The sequence below is a fragment of the Squalius cephalus genome (assembly GCF_949319135.1).
Source record: "Squalius cephalus genome assembly, chromosome: 2".
NCBI lineage: Eukaryota > Metazoa > Chordata > Actinopteri > Cypriniformes > Leuciscidae > Squalius > Squalius cephalus.
Window position 1 is genome coordinate 18,275,168 of NC_137123.1, and position 25,716 is coordinate 18,300,883.

Consider the following 25,716-nt stretch of genomic DNA (forward strand, 5'->3'; position numbering starts at 1 on the left):
TCCTTTCTGTTCAGCAGAAGAAAGAATTTCATACAGGTTTGGAACAACATGAGGGTGAGTATATGATGACAGAATTTTCATCTTAAAGTGGAGTATCCCTTTAAAAAGGAATAGTTAAACCATGAATGAAATTTACCCCATAATTTACTCACCCTCATGCCATCATAGGTGTACAACATCTTCCTTTCTTCAGCCAAACACATGTGGAGTAACATTTAACAAAATCCTAGCAGTTCATATTGAATTGTTTATCACAAAGCTATGAACAGTCAGAACTGTATTTATTACTCCAATTGTGTCTGGCTGAAGAAAGGAAAACGTCATACACCTAGGATGGCATGAGGGTGAGTAAAATATGGGGTAAATTTCATTAGAGGTGGAGTTTAAATGCATTGTTGTTTGAAAATGCTATGTTTTTTTTGACAACATGAAATGTTAGTTGTTCAGCTGTTTTATTGCTCAGTGACAATGCACTATAACCAGTCAAGTTCATACTACAAGATTTGTTCATTGCTGAAAGCATTAGCAAAAAAACCCTAATATAAACATTAACACATTAATAATTGATGCATGAGTTAATCTCGTCATACTGACATTGTTAATTCCAACTTTTAATGAGTTTAAAATGTTGTTTACAGCGTGTTAACGCATAAAAAAGATTAAATGAAATGCTTTTTCAGATATTACTGTGTCTGTGATTCCTGATCAACAAATACAATGTCTTTCTGATATGCACATATACAATATCTCAGCCTAAAGTATTTTAAACCTTTAAAAGAGAAGACTATGATTCACCAATCATTTGTTTTACAGCAAGAACGGTTTCCATGTAGACAGATAATGCATCTGAGAAAGGTACATCCGGGTTTGGTAGTGTTGCCAGCTCTTCTTCGGTCAAGCCTCGAGGCAGATCCAACTCAGGAACATGAACACCTTCTGCTTGTTGCCCTTGAATATCTTCCCTGACTTCATCATCAATGTCAATCTACAACAGTTTCAATATGAATAAATCATTTAGAAAACTTAATTAAAAAAATTAAATTAATTGATCAGTACTTAAGTTTACATTTTTACTCATAGATTTTCCAGTGTCAATTTATCAGTGAAGAAATAATAAATGAAAAAAAAAAAAAAAATGGGCCATCCTTCTATAAAAGCAAAGTAATTAACTAAACCCACTGCATAATTACCTGATTTGAGCCTTCCTTCTCATGATTTGACCAAAGCTGCAGTGGAGTTCTGTTGCCAGCAGATCTTAGACTGTGACTATTCCAGGCACTCCGAAATTCTTGTAGATGCCTCTGAATTTGTGGCATGTAAGACCAGTGCAAGGCAAACAAGTCCACTTCCTGGTCCGGATTATGCCATCCTTCATCTTCCAACCGACGAAAGGTGGTGTAGAAGAGGTCTGTTACTTGGTCAAAGACATCTCTCCACAACCGCTCAATTCTTACATAAAAAAAAACAAACTTCAACTTCAAACAGTTCAGCGAAGGAAAACGCTATTCATGTGGCTACAAGTTAACAAGCCTACCTCTGGTTGTGCACACTTCTTCCTGTGATGTGTGAATGTCTGTTTGCTCCTCTGGTTCTTATCATGAAGCGGGCAACCATTACATTTTCTCCCCCCTTGTCAGAACGCACTCTAGAGGGAACACCATATATTTGTACAGCAGACAGGAAGCTTTGCAGCACTGTTTGAGCCTTGTTGTTTGTGGCAACTTTTAAGTACGCCACAAGCCGGGAAAAGCCGTCGATTCCCCCATGGATAACAATTCTCCATCTGCAAATTTAAGTATTTAAAGTTACTCATTTAAGAATACAACATGTATTAAATAACTTGTCGCACACAAAAACTATGCAATGGCTACAACACTGAACATGCTTTTGTGTCCAATAGTACAGGAAAGGTTTTAAGGAATGGCTTTCTTCCTAAACCACATATTCACTTATGTTAATAAAAGCATAACATGAAATCATTACATATAACAAGTAGGGCAAGATCATGCATGCAGACTTTTTTGCATGTATTCTTTCAGATCTATCAGAATATAATATAACTTTGTGACTGATGGGAATTTTTTTATGTAGACATGTGTAAAGGATTATATTTAGGTGTGTAAGAGAGCAGATTATGTGTGACCCTAGACATTAGCATCATTAACCATTAACTTTACCAAAAAAATGCTTAACACCAACCGAATAAGTTTATGATTCCCATCAATGTGCCACACACTGTTGGGAGCTGGTACACTGTAACGTCGGCGTCGGGCCGTCCTAAGACGTAACCTGCGCAGTTCCATTCCTTCCGGATCTACTCGTCTTAATGATGCTAAAACCCTGTGTCCTGCAACAGATTATAACAATAATATTCATATGTTAGATCTTGCATTTTTTTTAAGGGAAACTGCACATTTTGGATGCCTTTTTAAGCAAGTTTTACATAATTTAAATCTGACTCAAATGAACTAGCGGCGCATTGTTATTTCTTGCGTAGTGATGGCTATCTATGTTAAAGTACATCAGATACATGCAGATGATGTGCAATTAGACTGTATTTAAAACATACAGTATATGACTCACGCATTGAGTAATTGCGCTCAATTTGTGCTGGTTTGATTTAATCTTCCCATTAAAGTGAAACATAACTTGGCAAGTGATTTGCTGTCACTCGTCACTGTTATTTTTTCACCCACATTTGCCTGCCCAAAACACAATAGAAAATTGAATGGTTTTATTGGTTATAATGGAAACTATAATAGTGCCTACTGGTATGTGATGGATACTATTGGTGGGATGTTTTCTGGCAGATGGGGACCAATGAAACACCATTAAATCCTATTTATCGGATTATATAGGAATAATCCCAAAAACATACAAAAAGGAATTTTGTAAAGGTTTAAATGGAAAAAGCCAATGGTAGGGATGCAACAAAATTTCAGCTGCCGAAATTTTTCAGCCAAAATGGCATTATTGGTTTTCAGCCAAAAGAAAAAAGGCCGAAAATATCTGTTAATTTCAAACTTGGATGAGACATTAGATTATTAAAATGTTAATATTTGCTACATTTCCTACTTTGAATATGAAGTTGCCTGGATCTTATGTGTCCCAAGATCATCTTGTAGCCAGCATTGGGGTATCTGTGGTGTATTTCCGCCACTATTCTATCCAACTCCTCATTCGTAATGGAGGTGTACAAGTCACGTTTCCTAAAAACAAAGCATGTTTTAATTATAGTAAGGCATTACACACAAGTTTTACATAATACAATTATATTATAATATTTTAACAAATTCCGACTTCACTGCCCTTTAAAGCACTCACATACATTCGAGAGCCGTCTCACCAACCCGCCCCCCACCCCCCCACCCCTCCTCCTCCTCCTCCTCCTCCTCCTCCTCCTCCTCTTCACGTAACCAACTTAACTGTAGTAAATATCCAGCCTAATGTTTATTTCTACCGTATATGGTTTCTACATGCTGTAACCTTATATGTAAGGGATAAGGCGGTTGTTATAGCGAAAGCGAAGGGGTCTTGAATCAGCCTGAAGGGGTTGTATTCACAATTGTATTCATAATTTGACACAAAATATTGATTTAAAAGGGAGTTTATTGATTTAAAAACGATTGTATCCCTTACATAAGGTCAGTCATGCGATTGACCGCTGTAGTTAAACGCAATATTCTTTCTGGAAACATTGATAAAGTTACAACATTTTCTTTTTACATACCTTAAGCCATCACGTGCAAGTTTTCGTCGGACTGTCCTTAGCGACACACCGATACATCTTGCCGTCTCTTCTGCTGGTACATCCAACAACTGGTGTTGTTCAAGAATGCTTGGAACAGCAATAGCGTGACGGCTGCTACAGTCCGAGGGACTCAGACGTTGAATGACACTCTGTGCCTCATCAAACGTGACCCAAATCCTTCCATTAATTGTACAGCCACAATTATCCGCTGCGTTTGCAACGTCTTCCCTCAACTGTGAAACTCTCCTATATACAAAATGATGATCGAGAGGAGAATTTCTTTCGCAGAAATCAGCTAAAGCTAGCAAATCATCCACAATCCCTTTCCAAACACGATCAGATCCACCAGACATTTTTGCACAACAATTATACCGTTCAAGAATGGCGCCACAGAAGCCCACAGAAGTAAATTAAAGCGGGATAAAGCCTTGATCTCGAACTGTCCAATGACAGTTTGGCGCTTCAAATTGAGGCGAAAGTTGATTGGTTGATCCCACGTGTGTACTGTCCAATGGCATTTTTTTAACTCGATTGACAAATGGATAAAGAAAAGCATTTGGCAAAACGACAAAGAAAAGCATCTGGCAAATAGAGAGAGAAAAGGTTTGCCAATTTAAACGATTTATTAATGTACTTTTTATTGTTTTATTAATCCACGTTTAAAAACATGAATTAAAAAAACAATTTTAAATGTGTCTATTTATTCATACATTTAAAATGTTTTTATTTATTTATTGTTTTATGGTTTTATTAAAATACATTTTAAAACATGAATAAAATAAACAACTTTAAAAATGTCTATTAATTTGTCCATTTAAAAGTGATTTAATTATATACATTTTTATGTTTGAATTATTAAATTGATAAATTGATTCTTCATTTTATTTTTAAGTGGCACTCCTGGTCCTCCATATGGGTGGAGTCAGGCTCTGACCAGGGGTTTAGTTACCTTTTAAATGAAAGTGTCCTTCAGCCAGTCTGTTTTCTGTCACAAGCCGCTTGCGCTGTTTGCTGCGACTTAATACATTTTTAAAATAACAACAATTATTTATTTTTTTAACAAAATAATCATTATAATCGGTTTAACCATTATGCAGAATGACGAAAATGTGACTAGTTGCATTATAACATTTAATTGTGTAGGCTACATAAGAAGCCATGTGTAACACAGGTTAAATAAAGTTAATTATTTAATTTACACAATTTAGTTATATGATTTTCCCCTAATAAAAGTTGAAAAGTGATGTGTAAAAACGATTTAAGTAAAACAGTTGAAGTTTTAAGTTATTATTAGTTGATTTGTGATTGACCAATGAGCGCGCTTCGTCATCACGCGCTGTGTGTGTGGACGCACCTGCGCAACGAAGAGCGAGAGCTGAGGGAAGACTTGAGTCGATCAAAGTTAAAAGTATATAGTTAGAAGAAAAGTAGAAAAACTTTAATTTGATTAATTTCATACCGTGCAGCGTATGGAGAAGCTGAGTGAATGTTGTTGAGTCACATTTCACTCCAGGCTTATATAGTGAATCGCATGGCTACTCCTCGTTCACCGACGCCATTGCTGGCCGACGCGTGCCTGTGAGACGAGCTTGGGTGAAAGCAAAAGACGATTGATATAGAGGTAAATGATTAATATAGGATTAAATGTTCTTGTGAAAAATTAATATTGCTATGTTCTATTGTTTAATTTTACTATTTCATTCTAAATGAGTATAAGTGTGGTCATAGTGAACCGCGTGGTTATTCCTCCATTTCAGTTCACCGGCGCCATTATTGGTCACATGCGCCTGTGTGAGAAAGACGAATAGGATTGTTCTAGAGGTAAATTAGTGTAATATATAATGTCTTGAAACACATAGTTGTGTGTTTAATTGTTTATTTTGATTGTTTTGATCTTTGATGTGAAATTATTTCTGAAATCACTAAATTAATGCTCTGGTCTGTGATCAGGCCAGGTTTTTTCTTTGTTTCTTCTTTTCTTCTTCCTTGTATTTCTATTCTTTCCTTGGTTCTACGGATTGTGATCTTCTGCGATATCCTGTGAAATTTTACGTTTGATGGCGAGCCACCCGAATCTGCTACAGAGAAAAAGGACAACAATTCATAAAGAAGAGGACAATATCCTTTCTTTCCTTCTCCAGTCTTGCTTTAAAGGGTTAGTTCACCCAAAAATGAAAATTCTGTCAGTAATTACTCACCCTCATGTTGTTCCAACCGCGTAAGACCTTCGTTCATCTTCGGAACACAAATTAAGATATTTTTGATGAAATCTGAGCTATGTCTCACTCCTCCATAGGCTGCTATGTGACCGAAACTTGCTGGCCCAGAAAAGTCATCAAAGAGATCGTTAATATAGTCCAAGTGACTCCAGTGGCTCAATCTTAAGTATATCAAGCGACGAGAATACTTTTTGTGCTCAAAAACAAACAAAAATAACGACTTTATTCCACTTTTCATTTCCTTCTCTCTGGGCCTCTAGTTGGTTCGCGTAGTCTTTTTGCGCAGCGCGTCTGTTCACGTCACCACGTAGGCTCACTATTGGCCGACGCCGGTCATGTGTGTGATGCGTGATGACGTGCAACACAGACGCGCAGCGCAAAAACACTACGAGGCCCAGAGAGAAGGAAATGAAAAGTGGAATAAAGTCGTTATTTTTGTTTGTTTTTGCGCACAAAAAGTATTCTCGTCGCTTGATATACTTAAGATTGAGCCACTGGAGTCACTTGGACTATATTAACGATCTCTTTAATAACTTTTCTGGGCCAGCAAGTTTCGGTCACATAGCAGCCTATGGAGGAGTGAGTCATAGCTCTGATTTCATCAAAAATATCTTAATTTGTGTTCCGAAGATGAACGAAGGTCTTACGCGGTTGGAACAACATGAGGGTGAGTAATTACTGACAGAATTTTCATTTTTGGGTGAACTAACCCTTTAAGCAAGACAATTCCTATGAGAGACTATTAAGTACCCTTTCGAGATTGACAAATACAGGGACTGACAGGAAACTGATCAGTGCTTTGAAGAGCATTGAACACTCTTGATGGTGTATATGGTTACCCAAAGCCATACATTTGATTGAAATTGATATTTGTGATATTTTGAGCAAAGTGTTTAAAAAAAAAGAAACCACAACTTTATTCATTATTTTTTTGTTTCTTTCATTTTATTTCCTTTTGTCATTGCATTTACCGGTCTGTACATTTCTTTTCTTTTTGGGATAAAAGTAGAGTGCACTCTCAAGGGGAGATTTCCATGCTTGAGATTTGTATTATTGCCTGCTATTGTATTTAACCTGTTTATTATTCTCACTGGAAATCTAATTACATACCAGTTTGCATCTTATGCTGCGTTCCAGGCAGGTTTTTGAGCACGTAAATCACGACTTCAAACCACGACTTTGTAGCGTTCCAGGCAACCTGTAACCCGTGTTTTTCCAACCTTATACCCGTGAAAGTGCACTAGAACGGCAGTCAAACCCGTGACTTCCCACCCGTGAACTCGTACTAGATCGATGTACTCCCAGTTACGAGTTGGAAAAACACGGGTTACAGGTTGCCTGGAACGCGGCATTACTTGTGTTGTCTGTTGTTTCTCACCACAACCCGCTACCTCCTTTACGAATTTCTAAAATCTTCTGATAAATCTATTTGCATCAACAGCAATTCATTTAATTAATTAATTGTTAAATTCTCTAAACACCTGACACACGTTTAGCAATGAAAGCAAAATATTTTGAACCATATAAACAATAAATATTTTTATTTGATTGAAATAAAATGACACATTACAACATTTATAAATAGTATAACCAGTAGTTATCCTAAAAACAACTAAACAAACAACTTTTATAATATTTAAAAATTTGAAAACAAACATTAGAAAATGCATGAGGAAAAAGATCCACTTCCTCTAGAAAACAGCCTGCTGTTTAACAAATATCTGAAATTGTATTCTTAAGGAACACTACATCAAGCTTATCTTTATATTGCCCTATACCATTATTTAAGAGAGTGATACAATGGCAAATACTATAGGCTATAGGCCTACCTTATAATAAGAAATACATTTGATCTTTGTTTAATTTATTACATCGGGTCTAGTTGTATTCTGTTGGTTGGATATATGGTTAAGGGATCTATAGGAAAAGCCTAAATATTTTAGACATAATAATGAGGCATGTTGCTTGGAGCAAACTGGATTCAATCTTTAATCCACTTGAAGCTGTAGTTGCCATAGGAGCTATAGTTGTAGTTGAAGCTGTAATAAAAGATATGCAAATTAATTGGATATCCCAATAGAAAGCTTTTTTTGGTTATAATTTTTCTTAAGGTGAAGTAGTTACACGTTTACTACATGTACTTACTATAGTACATGCAGTACATAGGGCATTATGTACCCTAACCGTAACTCTATAGTAAGTACATGCAGTTAATTAATATCACTCAGTACTTATTTGAGTAAGTACAATGTCACTACAGTGAAAATTAGGAAAAAACAATAACAAATATAGATGAATAGTAAAAATTAGGTTTTGTGTGTCCGATTTCCATTATACTAAAGTTATTAAAGACTTTAAATCTATGGAGTAATAGAGCTTACCTGAACCATTGACTGAAACTGATCCAGGAATTATTTTCAGTAGATCGACACCTCCTTCTCCAACTGCTGTCAAGAGGGTGTTTGAAATCTCTTGAACGGAGGGGACTGGTTGGTCGAATCTGAAGACTATTTGAGTTGTTGTGATGATTGACCCTGGGCTGGAATATATAAATGTTGAAATAATTGTTAGCTTAAATTCTCTTTCTTTTTTACTCACTCTTTCACACACACACACACACACACACACACACACACACACACACACACACACACACACACAATAAGCAGCATTGCAATATGGTGTATTTACCTGAATCCTATGACAATCACTCTGAGCAAGTTAACATACTTGGGTCTGTAAATTCCTTCAAGCTGGAACAGATAATAAACAATTACAGACATCAATTAATACATGAGTGTTGTTTACATTATTATTGTCTCTTCTTTTAACTATAAGCTTAAAAATCAAGTATCATTTAGTGTGTTCCAGTAAATTCAGTAAATAGATTTGAACTCACCTGATTTATGACAAGCTTAGACCTATTCTGGTACTCCTCAGTGTTTTGGTTGTTGAGTGCTTCTATAAATGTGTCAGAAGAGCGAAACACCAGATCTGTTAACACCGTAGGTATTTCTGCAGTAGTTGTTATGGAAGATGTAGTGGTTGTAGAAGTTGTAGAAACTGTAGATGCGGTTGAAACTGTAGATGCTGTTGTAGATTCTCCTGCTGTAGTGGTGGATGTTTCAACAGGAACTGTAGTGGTTGCTGAGGACACTGCTATTGTTGTAGGTGTTGTGGTGGATTCAGCTGTTGTAACAGTAGTTTGTGGTGTTGTTGTGGTTTCTCCTACTGTACTGGTGGATGTTCCAGCAGGAACTGTAATGGTTGTTGAGGACACTGTTGTTGTTGTTGTAGGTGATGTGGCGGATTCAGCTGTTGTAACAGTAGTTTGTGGTGTTGTTGTAGATTCTCCTACTGTAGTGGTGGATGTTCCAGCAGGAACTGTAGTGGTTGTTGAGGACACTGCTATTGTTGTAGGTGTTGTGGAGGATTCAGCTGTTGTAACAGTAGTTTGTGGTGTTGTTGTAGATTCTCCTACTGTAGTGGGGCCCGTTCTTCGTACGTTGCTTATTACATCCGAGATCAAATGACACATCCAAGATGATATCATCGTGCGAATCATGATCTGGCTAACTCGGTTCTTCGAACACACTTGCCGGATATGATTAGTATCGCTGGATTGAGTTATCTGAGATAACTGCGCGTTCATGCGCTGGTTAAAAGGGGATATGTATCGATAGTAGAAACATTGATCAGCAACGCTGCTATTGGCTGCTCAGCGTGGCCAAAGAGCGCGCTCAGTTTTTCTCCTCAGCAGAGCAAGAACTAATAGTCGAAGTTTATTCGGAATTTTAATGTTTAATCAAAACGCCAGGGAACACCTCAAAATCTGCAAAAGCCAGGAGAGAGGGCTGGCAAAAATTAGCAGACAATTTAAATCCGTTATAAGTGGCCATGTTAGATGTTTTTATCACTTATTAGCCTATATTTTTGTATTTTAATAATTGCATAATTACTTTGTGCATTGTAATGTCAGAGTCACCACACTAGAACATGGGAACAAATAAAAGTGAAGTACAAAAATATTCTACATAATGGTAATTTTTTGTTATATTATAGTCTCTTTTATAAAAGGCACTGTTAAATAAATGGTGTTCTGTTTATAAAAGCAACCAAGAAAAAGGCTGAGAAAAGATCTTAGTAGCCTACACAAATCATTTTTGCTGCATTAAATTAAGGCTGTATAGTCATTTCAACTGTTAAATCTTGAGCAATGATGAATTGCTTTGACTTGTGAAAGTGAAAACTGATAAACTTATGTTCATGTAAAAATATTTTGCCATGAGTTATTGATCACATTTTTCCCCAGTGTAGTTCATTGTAATGACATTGTGTTTTCCTCTTTTGTGGCTGAAATATGTGCAGTAAGGACATTTTCTAACTTTCCAAAGGAAAGAAAGTATAAGACTTTGTAATGTCCATTTGTTTCCATTGCACTGGACAGTGAATAAACCCTCTCAGATAACTGTCATATGGAGGAACTAGCCTACCTGCAAGTGCATAAATAACTTTACTTAATTTATACTTGTATGCTTTATGGCTGCAATATAAGTTGCAGGATTCCACATCTACAGAAAGGCCTACAGAAGAGTCTGCACAGACAGAGGAGACATAGGCCTACAGGTGGGCAGTGTATAGCCAACTTTTCCTTTTTATTTGTTGCATGAGGCATGTGTCTAATATCTCTTGTTGCAGGCTCTTGACTAGACCACTGGCTTTTCTTTACAAATAACAATTGAAATAAAACTCAAGGAACTAAGCATATTTGTCTTTTATTAAACATTCAATGAAAAGTTTTTTTTTTTTTTTTTTGGCAATGTTGTGTAATATGGCACATGCAACAACATCACAGGCCCTGTCAGGTGTGCAACCCTCAGACATTTCAGACACTGAAATCTTCCCTTTAGTTAGCCAAAGTTCATTTCATTGTGTGCTCTTGTCCTGGCTAGAGCTGCATTGTAACTGGTTTGGGTCAGGGAATGGGGTCATAAAACACCTGTCTGCAGGCAGGAACATGTCATAATCACCTATGAAAAAATGCAGTTCTGTTAGGATCAGCATAAGTGTATGTAATACAGTGAGCTTGATATTTAATTGTGGAACTTACCACTTTCAAATAATGTGCATAAATGTGAATCTCTGAAAATTCTTAAGTCATGCACAGATCCTGGCCATCTTGCTTTCACATTTGTGACCCTGGATCACAAAACAAGTCTTATGTTGCACGGGTATATTTGTGGCAATAGCCAACAAAACATTGTATGGGTCAAAATGATAGATTTTTCTTTTATGTCAAAAATCATTAGGATATTAAGTAAAGATCATGTTCCATGAAGATATTTTGTAAATTTCCCACCTTAAATATATAAAACATTTATTTGTGTGAATGGATGCAGCACTATCGCCAATAGAAATGGTCAACTTTAAAGGCGATTTTCTCAATATTTCGATTTTTTTGCATCCTCAGATTCCAGATTTTCAAATAGTTGTATCTCGGCCAAATATTGTCCTATCATAACGTGTATTCAGCTTTCAGATGATGTATAAATCTCAATTTAAAAAAATTACACAGACTGGTTTTGTGGTCCAGGGTAACATTTGTGATATGGAAGATTTTAGTCAACTGCCTTTTTTTAAATTTTATTTAATATTACTAATTCTGGAATATTAAGAATCCCAATAGCTGCACATTAACATTGTGAATCCCCTTTCTGTTCACATAATCCCCTTCACTGAGGCCTTGATGGCATTCTATGGTCTAGCTAGCCTATAGTCTATGGTAGGCTACCAATCACGTTAGTGAAGCCTGAGTGACATATCTGTAATCGGCATGGTCTTCATAAAAAATTATGATAGCCAAAAAAAAAAAAACTGCTTTACAACATTGGGTCTTAAGTGGCTTGGAAATGCCACAAAAAAACTAAAACTGTTTTTTAAACCTAAAAGCGACAAAAAACGACAATCTCACGAACACGAGAAAAAATATAGGCTATATCTCAGAAAGTGCACTATCGCGCTGCGCTGGACTTCCCGTATCAGCTCCGTTTATGAATCCGGGATCTAATCCTGTTAACATGAAATAAGCCTGCTCGCGAGCAGGTTTAAGATTGCGCACCTGTTGCTATGACAATAAGTCTAGGATGAGCTTCAAAGAACCAAACAATCCAAGATCATGCCAAATCGCCAACAATCAAATCCAGCTAAGTGAGTTAGCCACGTACGAAGAACGGACCCCTGGTGGATGTTCCAGCAGGAACTGTAGTGGTTGTTGAGGACACTGCTGTTGTTGTAGGTGTTGTGGCGGATTCAGTTGTTGTAACAGTAGTTTGTGGTCTTGTTGTGGTTTCTCCTGCTGTAGTGGTGGATGTTTCAACAGGAACTGTAGTGGTTGTTGAGGACACTGTTGTTGTTGTAGGTGTTGTGGAGGATTCAGCTGTTGTAACAGTAGTTTGTGGTGTTGTTGTGGTTTCTCCTACTGTACTGGTGGATGTTTCAACAGGAACTGTAGTGGTTGCTGAGTACACTGTTGTTGTAGGTGTTGTGGCGGATTCAGTTGTTGTAACAGTAGTTTGTGGTGTTGTTGTGGTTTCTCCTACTGTAGTGGTGGATGTTATAACAGGAACTGTAATGGTTGTTGAGGACACTGTTGTTGTTGTTGTAGGTGTTGTGGAGGATTCAGCTGTTGTAACAGTAGTTTGTGGTGTTGTTGTAGATTCTCCTACTGTAGTGGTGGATGTTCCAGCAGGAACTGTAGTGGTTGTTGAGGACACTGCTATTGTTGTAGGTGTTGTGGAGGATTCAGCTGTTGTAACAGTAGTTTGTGGTGTTGTTGTGGTTTCTCCTACTGTAGTGGTGGATGTTCCAGCAGGAACTGTAGTGGTTGTTGAGGACACTGCTATTGTTGTAGGTGTTGTGGAGGATTCAGCTGTTGTAACAGTAGTTTGTGGTGTTGTTGTGATTTCTCCTGCTGTAGTGGTGGATGTTCCAGCAGGAACTGTAATGGTTGCTGAGGACACTGTTGTTGTTGTAGGTGTTGTGGAGGATTCAGCTGTTGTAACAGTAGTTTGTGGTGGTGTTGTGGTTTCTCCTACTGTAGTGGTGGATGTTATAACAGGAACTGTAATGGTTGTTGAGGACACTGTTGTTGTTGTTGTAGGTGTTGTGGAGGATTCAGCTGTTGTAACAGTAGTTTGTGGTGTTGTTGTAGATTCTCCTACTGTAGTGGTGGATGTTCCAGCAGGAACTGTAGTGGTTGTTGAGGACACTGCTATTGTTGTAGGTGTTGTGGAGGATTCAGCTGTTGTAACAGTAGTTTGTGGTGTTGTTGTGATTTCTCCTGCTGTAGTGGTGGATGTTCCAGCAGGAACTGTAATGGTTGCTGAGGACACTGTTGTTGTTGTAGGTGTTGTGGAGGATTCAGCTGTGGTAACAGTAGTTTGTGGTGTTGTTGTGATTTCTCCTGCTGTAGTGGTGGATGTTCCAGCAGGAACTGTAATGGTTGCTGAGGACACTGTTGTTGTTGTAGGTGTTGTGGAGGATTCAGCTGTGGTAACAGTAGTTTGTGGTGTTGTTGTGGTTTCTCCTACTGTAGTGGTGGATGTTCCAGCAGGAACTGTAGTGGTTGTTGAGGACACTGCTATTGTTGTAGGTGTTGTGGAGGATTCAGCTGTTGTAACAGTAGTTTGTGGTGTTGTTGTGGTTTCTCCTGTTGTAGTGGTGGATGTTCCAGCAGGAACTGTAATGGTTGCTGAGGACACTGTTGTTGTTGTAGGTGTTGTGGAGGATTCAGCTGTGGTAACAGTAGTTTGTGGTGTTGTTGTGGTTTCTCCTACTGTAGTGGTGGATGTTCCAGCAGGAACTGTAATGGTTGCTGAGGACACTGTTGTTGTTGTAGGTGTTGTGGAGGATTCAGCTGTGGTAACAGTAGTTTGTGGTGTTGTTGTGGTTTCTCCTACTGTAGTGGTGGATGTTCCAGCAGGAACTGTAGTGGTTGTTGAGGACACTGCTATTGTTGTAGGTGTTGTGGAGGATTCAGCTGTTGTAACAGTAGTTTGTGGTGTTGTTGTGGTTTCTCCTGCTGTACTGGTGGATGTTTCAACAGGAACTGTAGTGGTTGTTGAGGACACTGCTGTTGTAGTTGTTGTGGCGGATTCAGCTGTTGTAACAGTAGTTTGTGGTGTTGTGGTTTCTCCTACTGTAGTGGTGGATGTTCCAGCAGGAACTGTAGTGGTTGCTGAGGACACTGCTGTTGTTGTAGGTGTTGTGGAGGATTCAGCTGTTGTTTGTGGTGGTGTTGTGGTAACTACAGTACTGGTGGATGTTTCAGCAAGAATTGTTGTGACTGCTGATGACAATGTTGTAGCTGGGGGAGTTGCTGTGTCAGCTGTACTAACAGATGATGTTGAATATGTTGTGGTCAGAGTTGTTGCATTTTGGACTGTTGCTAGAAAAAAACAAAAAGTTAGTGTACTTTTAAAGTTTTTTTCTATTTCATATTTTGCACTTGTATATTTTACCCACAAGTGTATTGAAGCAATATTATTGTTTTTTCTGAGTATGATTAAATTCACCTACCAATAAAAATGCATATGATAATAAAAGCTTTCCTCTTCATTCTGGGAAAAGTCCAGTGGTGACGATAAGAGTCTGCAAAGCAAGCAATATGCACAAAGTTTATATACACATACAGTACACTATTTATACACAGTCAATGCTTGAAGTGGGAAAATAGTGCCGGCACTCCCAAATATGGGTGTCTCCCTCAGTTCCAAGTTGTTTTAGTTTGAACATTGAGGGGTGTTGAAGTGTGAATCATTTAACAAGGTCCCAGTGGATTATCTATTATAAATTCTACAAGTTAGTCAAAATTTACCACAATAAATACAATAGAACATGATAAATTATAGTAAAGGTGGCCATAGTTTTCTAAAGCTTTCGAATTTATGTTGGTGTAGGATGATGATTTCCCCTCATTTTATAAGGTTTTTTTTTTTAGTTTATGTGGCTGTTTTAGATCATGTTTGACTTTCTCCATAGTGTTTTAAAGTGGTACATTTTCAACTGAAATCAAGGACAAATTTTATCATCAATAGGGAACGTCTCACGGAAATCTTATCACATGACTTATTTTATCATGACTTTATTTCTCAAATTCAGATATAATCTCAGAATTGTGAGATCATTATTTCTTTTTTTTCATTCCGGGGCAGAAGCAAGCTTCAATAGATAAATGAGGTAGGTCAAAAGTAATCAAAAAGTAAAGTATATTACCTAAAATGTGTAATGTAATACATTAGATTACTAACTACAATTTTTATTTTGTAATTTGTATTCAGTAACAGACTTTGTAGCAATCTACATACATTCATAAGCATATATATCACACTTTACTGTAACAAATGTCAGACAATGCCAGACACCAACATCAGATGCAGTTAAGAAACAACATCAGTTAGAATAAACTTAATCCACAAACTATTAAATTATTTGGACAATTCTCCACCCTCTACCCAACATCAGAAATGACAGTAAATTACCATGCAAAAGTTTACACTCTAGAATTAACACTTATCTATTCATGTCCTTGTTCTACTCCAACTGAAGGATTTTGGACACCATACATCTTGACATCATGATTAGTTTTTAACTTCTATTTATCACACAAAATTGAACGCAAATTCCAATTGATAATCGCTATCCAAACTACAATATTGTCTTATTATAACTCCTTAATATTAAACACAAATGGTTCAGTAAACAAATGGATGCCTGATAATGGGCATGTCCAATAGATAATACGTTTTCTAATCAATATCAAGATAAATTAATTACTTTGTGAACAGAATATCATACTGTAACTGCAGTTTCCTGTGACCGCTTAAATATTCTGACCAGACACATTTTATACAAAATAGACAACTCCAATCTCTGTCAAAGACAAAAAAACCTGGTACATTTTATCATATTATATTCAATATGTCATTAACATAGAAATGCTTTAATATTTATTATGTCTCTTTGCACTATTTCCAGCAATAAAAAGAACTTTATAATATAAATATATAATTAACACAAATATATTTAGGGAAATAAAATATCCTTACCAATTCTTGGGTAGATTATTATAATGTTGGTTTGTAATCCGCTGTCGTCACAGTGGCTTTAAGCACTGGTAAGTAGCCTACTTAAGTACTAGTACTCCAATTTTTCACGTCTCCTGAATAACCTGTGCCGCTTCTTCTTAAATACCACTCAATGACGTCCTGATTGGGCTTTTTTACTTCCCTGATATGCACAGATAAGCTATATGGAATGTACCTTGCCAGACACCGTGAGATTTTTTTTTTTTTATCTTTTGTATTGTGGGTGTCTAAAAGGTGTGGTTTGCGCAACAATTAACCCTCTGATGGTCCTCGGTCATTTCTGACCGAATAATTTTCTGTTTTGAAATTTTAAAAATCACAGCTTCATCGGAAGGTTATGAAACTTGGTGACTTTTCTGGCATTAGGTATGTGAATACAAAAAAAAATTGAGGTCATGATCCGAGCATGCTAAGTGGTCGTAAACAAAAAGAGTCACACTCGTGGTCTTCGGTCAAAAATGACCGACCCATAGGAAATGAATGGGAAATTTACAAAAACACAAAAATTCTCTGAATTTTTGTCTGTACAATCTACAAATCGGACACGATTCTAAAAAAAAGTACACCGCAGTAAAGGGGTGACACTCTACAACATCAAGAGTGCAAAAAATTCACACCCACCCACACACACACACATACAAACACACGCTTATACACATACACACCAATAAATTCAGATTACAAAAATCTGTTTTGAATTTTTAAAAATCACAGCTTCATCAGAATGTTACGAAACTTGGTGACTTTTCTGGCATTAGGTATGTGAACACACAAAAAAATTTGAGTTCATGATCCGAGCATGCTAAGTGGTCGTAAAAAAATTAGTCATGATTTTGGTCTTCGGTCAAAATTACCCCCATAGGAAATGAATGGGAAATTGACAAAAACACAAAAATTCTCTACAAATCAGCCACGATGCAGAAAAAAAGTGCTCAGCAATGAAGGGGTGAAGCTCTAAAACATCAAGAGTGAAAAACATAAAATAAATAATAATTATAATTAATATATGTATATATAATTAATATAATAATTATTAAAATTATTAAAATAATAATTAATAAAATGTTATAAACCTTGGCAAAAAGTATTATTTGAGAATTTCTAAAAAAAATACATTCAATCCACATCTTAAAAGTAAGTAATTTGGTCCAAAAACAACTAGAATTCACAAACATCTCCATTTAGAGCTATACAGGCATCTAGTGGTAAACCCATGCAATATCATGTTTAATTTAATTTTATGATTAATAAATTGATGAATTTTTATTTTATTTTATTTTTTTTCTGAAAGCCTAGTCTCTATTTTACCTGAAAATACTGCATAGAATTTTTTTTTTAAAAATAAATAAAAAAATAAATAAAATAAAATCATTATTTTCAATGGCAAAAAATGGACTATAAATATTGCATAAATATTAATAAGTTCAATCAAATTGTCTCAAAATTCTAAATTAAAAAGAATAAATATTATAGAACAAAAATAAATTGCATTGGTTTTTACTGGGATGGAGGAAGTTTCATTTTTAGGTGTCCGGTCATTTATGACCGGGAAGGCCCCCAGTGTGACTGCTAAACGAAGACCATCAGAGGAATTATAGCCAGGCGTATTTATAGAAACTGTTGAATAACTTGACAAAGCCATATTGTTTCTCATTTTTAATTTATGTCATTCACATAAATGTATGTCATTCACGGGACAGAGCAATTCCTTAATAACACTTGCATACAATTTGGTTTAGGAATAAATCTTTGACTTTGTCGTTATTACTGCATGAATAGCCTTTTAGTGGAAAGAAAATAGAAAATTACACAAAAAGTTTAAACTTTTCAAAAAACAACAACATCAAAAACAGAGTTTCCCATTAATTATACAGGCAGATTGAGACTATATATTCTGATGATCGTGGAGCATGTACTTTTTAAGGATCCCACTTATCCTGATAATCATGATTTCTACACATGTGAGATGACTAAACAAGAGGTCAAACAAAAGACTCCAGGTTTACCTAAGCATTCCTCACATTATGACACAGTTTCACCGACTTCCTTGACGTTTCTAAGAGCGTTTTACCTCAGTCATTCTCAAAGAAAGCGTCACTGGCCCCAACACTCAACAGATAAACTTGTAGTGCAGAGACATGCATATTTTTAGTATTCTATAAACCTGGTGTATTTCCTAAACCAAGTTTATAAATATATTCTACAACTTTTCCTTACATAATTGTGGTAAAAAAAATAAACCCCTTCTAAATGGCTCTTTTTTTATTATTTAAAACAATTGTTTCTATTCTATAAAAAAAAAATCTAAAAATCTATTCTAGACTTATAATAACAATTATTCAGACAGACAATGTATTTTAATTAACTGCTTTAGAGGAATGTTTGACATAAAAGGATAATGACGCACAGTGTCTTTTATATGGTATAGAGAAAAATGTAAAATGTAAAAATACACCTGAAAATCAAATCTGTGGAGCTTCTGACATGAACTCACTATCATTTAATTTGTCCTTTTTCTTAATCAGAAGGCTTCATGTTTACCTAATTTGTTTGAAAATATGACTACAGCCTAAATGGTTTTATTAAGCTACATTTAAAATCATTATAGGGCTATTAGACATTTCTGAAAAATTCGGTGAGCTTATGTTTCCTCAAAATTAGATTTATACTTTATCGAAGAGATGACAGTTTTCCTTTTGAAAGAATCTTCTTGAAATGTGTTGTCTTGTTATAATAGGAAAACCAACAATTTAGGTTGTGTAAAATATAAAAAATTATTTCATGAAATGACGTTTGTTGAATTGAAGAGGAGAGACATTTTACTAAGTATAGCTGTAAGTGGGCTATAATAAAAGAATAAGTACAGTCATTTGATTTTAAGTGCCATCTTTTATGATCAAGTCAAGTGAGGTTGTTGTCATTCTTCTCATTACAATCAAGTCTATGGCATGAGTCCTACGTGTGGTGGGTAAAGGTGAACACCCATAACTTCCTTAAACTGCAACACTTGGAAGACAAAAGCTATGTTATAATGTCTTCATAAACAAATCTGCGTACATGAGAATGAAGGAATAATAATAATAATAATAATAATAATAATAATAATAATAATTGCAAAAGGCAAAAGGCAAAAAAAAAAAAAAAAAAAAAAGTAAACCAGCTGTTGGGTTTGTCTACACTCAAAAAAATGCTGGGTTGTTTCTGTAAACACATTGTTGGGTTGATTGTGCTGGGTCAAAATATTGGGTTGTTTGGGGTACTGTAAACACATTATTGGGTTGCTCATGCTGGGTCAAATGAGTTGTAAGGGGGTTATTTACAAATAAACAGTTGGTTGGGTTATTTTGACCCAGCAACCGGTTTATTCTTTGCGGAACTTTCTGGATCTTCACTTCAGACTCGAGGAGCAGGCCACACCGGAGCAGGCAGTGTTTTATGGTAAGTTAATAATGTTTACCTATATTTTTAAAAAGTTGTGGTAACTGCAAGCTAATTTCACTGTTCAACATACAGTCTTTGATATGGAAGTGCGAGGGGTAACGTATTTATTCTGTGAAACCTAAATAGCCACAGCTAAGTTAGCCGGTTAGATTTGTTGACAAAATTCTGCATCGTTAAATCCTTAATTGTAAACCAGCTAGGCCTATATCAGCAGCCTTTTTAAAATATGCAGTTTAAATTGTAAATTCATCACGTAATTATCGTATTCATTGTGGACGTTGTGTATTTAAAAGTGAGGAAAGCGTTTTGAATGAAATCCATACAAGCGCGGTATAATTTTAGTCCCTCACAGGGCTTGCACGTAAAATTGCGGGAAATTAGTCTCGAGGCTATTGTAGCTACTAGCTAGTGAGTTGTGTGTGGAAAGTCTGCTGGTATATTGTATAAATACTCGTCAGAAGAAGCGACTGGGGTAAGTTCCAGCATAGTCTCCTCTTGCGTGTGTCTTCTGTAATGTCTGTCGGGATTGTTCAGAAAAAAATGAACTGAGGAATAACATCACGATACGCGCCGTCACATTGTGACCTGGTTAGTAGGCAACAGTTTAAAGAATTTCCGCCTGGATTGTCAATGGACAGGTGCCAGTTTTGAGAAGAAAATTATTAAGAATGATCGTCAATATTTAAAACTTAAAAAATGTAGACTTACATGATACCCTACCATGCATGTCATCTTTCATTTTATTGTGTAACATTATCTAAGCGTGGCGATCATCAGGGCTGCCAGTCAGGAGATTAACGAGCAGCTTTGTTGGTTTGTGAGTTTTAATGTTAAAGAAAGACACTATCAACATTACAGTAATATACAGCTACAGTAATATTTTTACTTTTATTGCCTAAATGTTGAAAATATTAGTCCAAAGTACTCTTTTATTACTATAATTCAGTTTGCAAATAATGAATTTAAATAGACATTTTGTTTGTTTGCCACATTTAGTCATATTTGGTAATGTTTGCAATAACATTTTTTTGATACTTCCACAAAAAAAAAAAGCTTAACTTGCATGTTAGTTATATTGCAACACTCTAAGTGATTGTGTTTAATCAACAGGTGGGGACCAACATGGTTGAATATTCACAAAATGAGATGACTGGAGCATTGCTGCATATTCTGTGCCTCAAGGATGAGACGAGGAGGACATGTCAGACCTTTGCCATTGTTCCAGGCCACACCATCGAGACCGAGTCTTTGCTGAAGGCTGTTCATCTTTGTTTCAAAGCTTTTTTTGTTTTTGATGTTAAATACACAAAGCAGTGTTTCCCCACCTGGGAGTTTCTCCAGCATACCTTGTATCAAATTAATGGAAAGAGTCCTCCTCTGTAAAATTTGAGGACAACAGTTGTTTCAGGCCCACGTGATATTTAGTCGCATTTTAAATGTTTGTTGCTGTTCTTAATAAATCAACACATCTTAATAAATGAAATCGTAATCATATAAGTTCAAATGAGTTGCTTAATGACTTTTAAAGGTGCATTGTGTAATATTTACGAGGATCTGTTGACAGAAATGCAATATCATATAGGCCTACATAACTATGTTTTCAGTGGTGTATAAAGACCTTACTTAATGAACGTTATGTTTTTATTACCTTAGAAGTATACATTGTATAATTGTAATAATTGTATAAAAATTATTAAAGATATGTATTAAAAATGTTTTTAAAAAAAACAATTAAACGAGATTTAAATCAAATTTACAGTGGCCTCTCTGGTTTGTTGTATTACAGAGACAATAATTATTTTATATTCGTAATATAACAAATATTTGTTACTAATTTTATTAAGGCAATGAGACACGAAATAACCCAGCATATAAGTAGGACTTAACCCAGCAAGAGGGTTAATTCCACCCACTGGTTGGGTCAAATGAATGACCCAGAAATATGGGTTAAATGGTAAAACCCAGCACTTGGGTCAAACCAACCCAGCGCGTGTTCTGTCCAATAGTGACCCAGCGGTGTGGTTAAGGTTGGGTTATTTTTTAACCCAGCAGTTTTTAGAGTGTATATTTGACTCAAACAAGGGTGAAACAACCCAGCATTTTTAGAGCATAGATGTGCATTTAAAATGACATGGTGCCACCTACAGTATTGTATTGATAGCCTGAATGGATGATGATCCAGTCTAGATATAGTGGAATTGTATAAAATCCAGATTTCTAATAAATCTGGATTGTTACAGGTTGTTACAGAGAGTCTTTCTGGATTTATACTTTGAAAGCAACTACATTTCCAGGCTTAAACGGAGAGCTAGACTTTGTACCATTTCTGTAAGGTTTTTTTTTGTTTGTTTTTGTTTTTGTTTTTTTCTCTCTTGGAAAAATAGTTTCACTGCAAATTATCTGATGTATACATTTATCAGGTGGATGTATTTTGACCAGTGTTGATTCATACAAGGAGGTGATTCATTGAGTATGTATAATATTGAATGTGTTTGTTGAATTGTGTGTTGTGTTAATGTTCTTGATGTTGTTTACATTTTTTTTTCTCTTATGCATTATTTTTATGATTATATTTTCATGATTTATTACTTTTGTGTGAGATGTTGTTTTTTTTCTCTCATGCATTATATGTATAATGATAGTTTCACACTTTATGACTTGTGTAAGAGATGCAATTTGAATTTCCTGCCTTTTTTTTTCTTTTCTTTTCTTTTTTTTTCCTCTTGCTTTATATTTATGATGATATTTTTATACTTTATGACTTTTGTGTGAGATACTCTCCGAATTTCTTTTTCTTTTTTTTTTTCTTCTTTTTTTCTCTATCTCTCTCTTCTAGTTGCTTTACACAGAGTGACCAGGTGTCTCTAATTTGATTAATTAGCTGTTGTTAAATGAACTGAGACGTTGTTTGTTATACACACCCTGATGAAGGCATGTAGCCGTAGGTGTACTTCTCACCAATTTTTAAAGCAAGCCAAGAATGAAATAAAGGCTTTTTAACTTTTTTCACTGACATTCGAGTGCCTTGGAATTCTTGTCTTCAGAGATATACTATCCCACAACCAAAGAGCACTGAGATTTTATACCCCATGCAGCACTTTTGTTTTTGCCTTAAACTTCCAGATTTCTAATAATCAGTGGATTTTGAATGACAGCAGATGAATTGATCGTTCACCAGCATAGTTAGGTTATAATGTAATTTTCTTTCATCTATAACAGCCGATGTCCAATAGACTTGGAATATAGACAGAATTTTCATGAATATTCATTACAGTAACAATGCAGAACTTTATTGAAATCCGTCAATAAAGAAAATCAGATTAAATTTCCGCATTCCTCGATTCAAACATTTTAACACCATTGGTTTTCATAGAAAAACCGGTATTACCTTCAGGAAATTAAAAGTAGTACAATAAGAATAATATCAAACTTGATGATCATGATACTTGTATTTTCAGCGTCTCGATCAACTTCAACTTTCTTGTTTCATTCCACACCCTGATCAACCAAACAGGAGACTGCAGATAAGATTGTAAATGACACACTGTACCCGGAGAGATTCAGGGAAGAAAAGCGCCGTCTGCTGGACAACTTGCACAATGCAGTTGGACTTGGAATCATGAAAAACAGCCTTGTCAGAGCATTGCTATGCAGTTGCTTCTCAGTTGTTTTTAGTGGATTGCTATGTAGGCTAGTTAATGGTGTTCTTGGTTGTTACATACTGGTCTGAATCAGAAGAGCCCACCCTCCAAACCTTTGATATTCTGTCCTCCATATAGATATTTACGGAGCCCCTAAAGGGACGTGGTGGTGGAAAAAATTTTAGGCTGGGAGAAATTTTTTTTTTCAAATCTTTTGCGTTCCCTTGCAAAACCTTTGCGTTCCCCCGAGAAACTTTGCGTTCCCACGCAAAACTTTTGCGTTCCCTCGCAAAGTTATTTGCGTTCCCACGCAAAAAAAATTCTCAGGGCCTGGTTGCTAACAACTGCTGGATCCATTTTGTGGTGAGCTCTTCTGTTATGATGCAGAGGCAGTAAGCAGGATCCAAATGCAACAGTGTTTTATTAAATAAACTTGAATTATGACTAAGAATAAACTTGAACTAAGACTCCGTGACAGAACAGACACCATGCAACATAACAACATCAAGAACTCACAAAGACTGAACTAGACACAGGGCTTAAATACAAAGGCAAACAAGCTAAACAAGATAACAAGGGGGCGTGGCTAATCAAAGACACCTGGGAAGACTAATCAACATAACGGGAGACAGCTAAACATGAAAAGACAGGGGAACACATGACAGACAAGAACAAGACACAAACCCACACCGTGACAATGACAATACCTAGTAGAGGAAGTATACAAAAATAAGTCACCACAATACGGTGTTTGATGTTAAGATTGACAGTACTGTACATAAACACCTCAATATCTATTAACCCTTGTGTGGTGTTCATATTTTTGTTACTCAGCCAGTGTTCGTGGGTCTGGTGGACCCGCTGCATTTTTGGGTTTTTAATTCAACACAATCAAAAAAGTTATGTTAAAATACTCAACAGATGTTTACTTCATCCCAATTACAAGCAATAGGCTATAAGTACAGTCAGTGTGTTACAGTGTGTTTTCATTGAAAATGTGTTCTGATATATATTCCTCACAGAAAATGAGCCAAGGCCAATGAGTCTCAGTTTGAAAAAAGAATTAATTGTATCATTTTTCTTTTGATAAAAAATGAAATCGGGTCCAACAGACCCGAACACCATACAAGGGTTAAGTATAATATGGCATGTACGAATGTAGACCTGAGATTAAAAAAAACAAAAAACAAAACAAAACAAAACTATTAGCATTTCATTTTACTGAGTGCTTCTCTTTATTATTTTGTTGTTGATGAAAATGGATCATATGAGAGTATTTGAGAGTGTACACCATATTTTCTTTTTTAAATGCTTTTCACTGTTTGCAAGTGGTACAGTACCTGAATAAAGAGGGTGATATAAAAAAAACATATATGCAAAAAACACTGTTGGAGCCAGATTTGCTTTCTTTATTATGGTTTGAGTCGAATTATGATAATAATGTGTTTTGTTAACAATAGTTTGGTGTGGTTATGTTACATTTGTTTATATTCAGATTTTTTTTTGCTTTAATATTGCTTTGGTTTTGCTTTTCTATGAGTGCAACATGGAGGCGTGCGTTACTGAACCCGCCCACCAGCAAACAGGTGACTGCAGCACCTGTTTTATGGGTTCAATCTAACACGGAGCGCGGTTTTTTTGAAAGTGATTTGTCGTGGCTAGCGAGGTGCAGCCGTATATTTTCTTTGACCGCTCATTTATCCCGTAACAAGCTTTGGATTATTTACTGAAAGCTCCATCACCCTCCCTGCTGTACGGTAGTGGTGGGCAGATCGAGGCTTTGTGAAGCAATGAAACAGTTGAACCAAATGGGCCATATTGTTTCGAGGCTTCGAATCAATCCGACACCTGTCTCAACGGTGACACCTAGTGGTCACTTGCAGGTGTTGATCTGAAACAACCTTGATGAGCCATTAAAAAAAATGTGTTGTTTTTTTATTATTGTATTTTTCTAATATGTGAAGCTTGTAACCTATAGGCTCCTCACTGTGCATAATGTTATTTTGGTCCTGCAAAATGAATATTAATAAAAGAAATCAAGCCACAATGTCTCACTTTTTTAGAGATTTTTATTCAAAAATATTAATTTCTCTGCTGTGGAAGGACTAGCCTACTATGTCACTATATCACCAAAAATCCACTATCTCAAAATCAAACTCCTCTCACAAAAACCCACGAGGTCAATATGCGTTGATTTCACTTTTATACAGATGTGCGATTGCGTGGTCTGTTCCCGACCGTGTCAATCAAACGCTGATTCGGCGGACCACACCTGATGAAACACTTAGTGAAACACTTCGAGGCTTCGTTTGGCCATAGTCACGTGACATGGGTGTTTTGAATCACGCTTCGGATCAGTGTTTTGAACCATCTGCGCTTCGGGATCTCGCAAAGCTTCGGAACGACTGTTTCGCGTCAGCCATCCCTACTGTACGGTAGGACAATAAAACCACTGGAAATTCAGGTACAATTATTCACATGACATGCAATAAAAAACTTCAATGGAATGAAACGAGGAG

The 25,716-nt window shown here is 36.1% G+C and overlaps 1 protein-coding gene and 2 long non-coding RNA genes across 3 annotated transcripts; all 3 read right to left on the reverse strand.

The window, feature by feature from the left end:
- Nucleotides 1-437: 437 nt before the first annotated feature.
- LOC307150402 (uncharacterized protein) lies at nt 438-4,128 on the reverse strand. The gene is made up of 6 exons (XM_079857613.1): nt 3,731-4,128; nt 3,076-3,209; nt 2,200-2,347; nt 1,535-1,783; nt 1,191-1,449; nt 438-985 (listed from the first exon to the last, which is right to left on the reverse strand). The coding sequence occupies exons 1-6, from the start codon at nt 4,102-4,104 to the stop codon at nt 785-787; spliced, it is 1,365 nt and encodes a 454-aa protein (XP_079713739.1). The 5' UTR covers nt 4,105-4,128; the 3' UTR covers nt 438-784.
- A 3,719-nt stretch (nt 4,129-7,847) lies between these two features.
- On the reverse strand, nt 7,848-9,067 carry LOC307150379. Its single transcript, XR_013819711.1, has 4 exons — nt 8,870-9,067; nt 8,662-8,723; nt 8,352-8,509; nt 7,848-8,009 (listed from the first exon to the last, which is right to left on the reverse strand). It is a non-coding gene; the product is annotated as an uncharacterized lncRNA (long non-coding RNA).
- A 5,199-nt stretch (nt 9,068-14,266) lies between these two features.
- LOC307150387 lies at nt 14,267-16,295 on the reverse strand. Its single transcript, XR_013819714.1, has 3 exons — nt 16,077-16,295; nt 14,548-14,619; nt 14,267-14,416 (listed from the first exon to the last, which is right to left on the reverse strand). It is a non-coding gene; the product is annotated as an uncharacterized lncRNA (long non-coding RNA).
- Between the last annotated feature and the right edge of the window lie 9,421 nt (nt 16,296-25,716).

Excerpts from the sequence above, each read along its gene's own strand:
- LOC307150402 (XM_079857613.1), bottom strand. The coding sequence starts at position 4,104 with ATGTCTGGTGGATCTGATCGTGTTTGGAAAGGGATTGTGGATGATTTG. Across the intron at positions 3,210-3,730 it reads CTTGCACGTGATGGCTTAAG|GAAACGTGACTTGTACACCT; the intron begins GTATGTAAAAAG and ends CTTTGTTTTTAG. Across the intron at positions 2,348-3,075 it reads CAGGCAACTTCATATTCAAA|GACACAGGGTTTTAGCATCA; the intron begins GTAGGAAATGTA and ends AATCTGTTGCAG.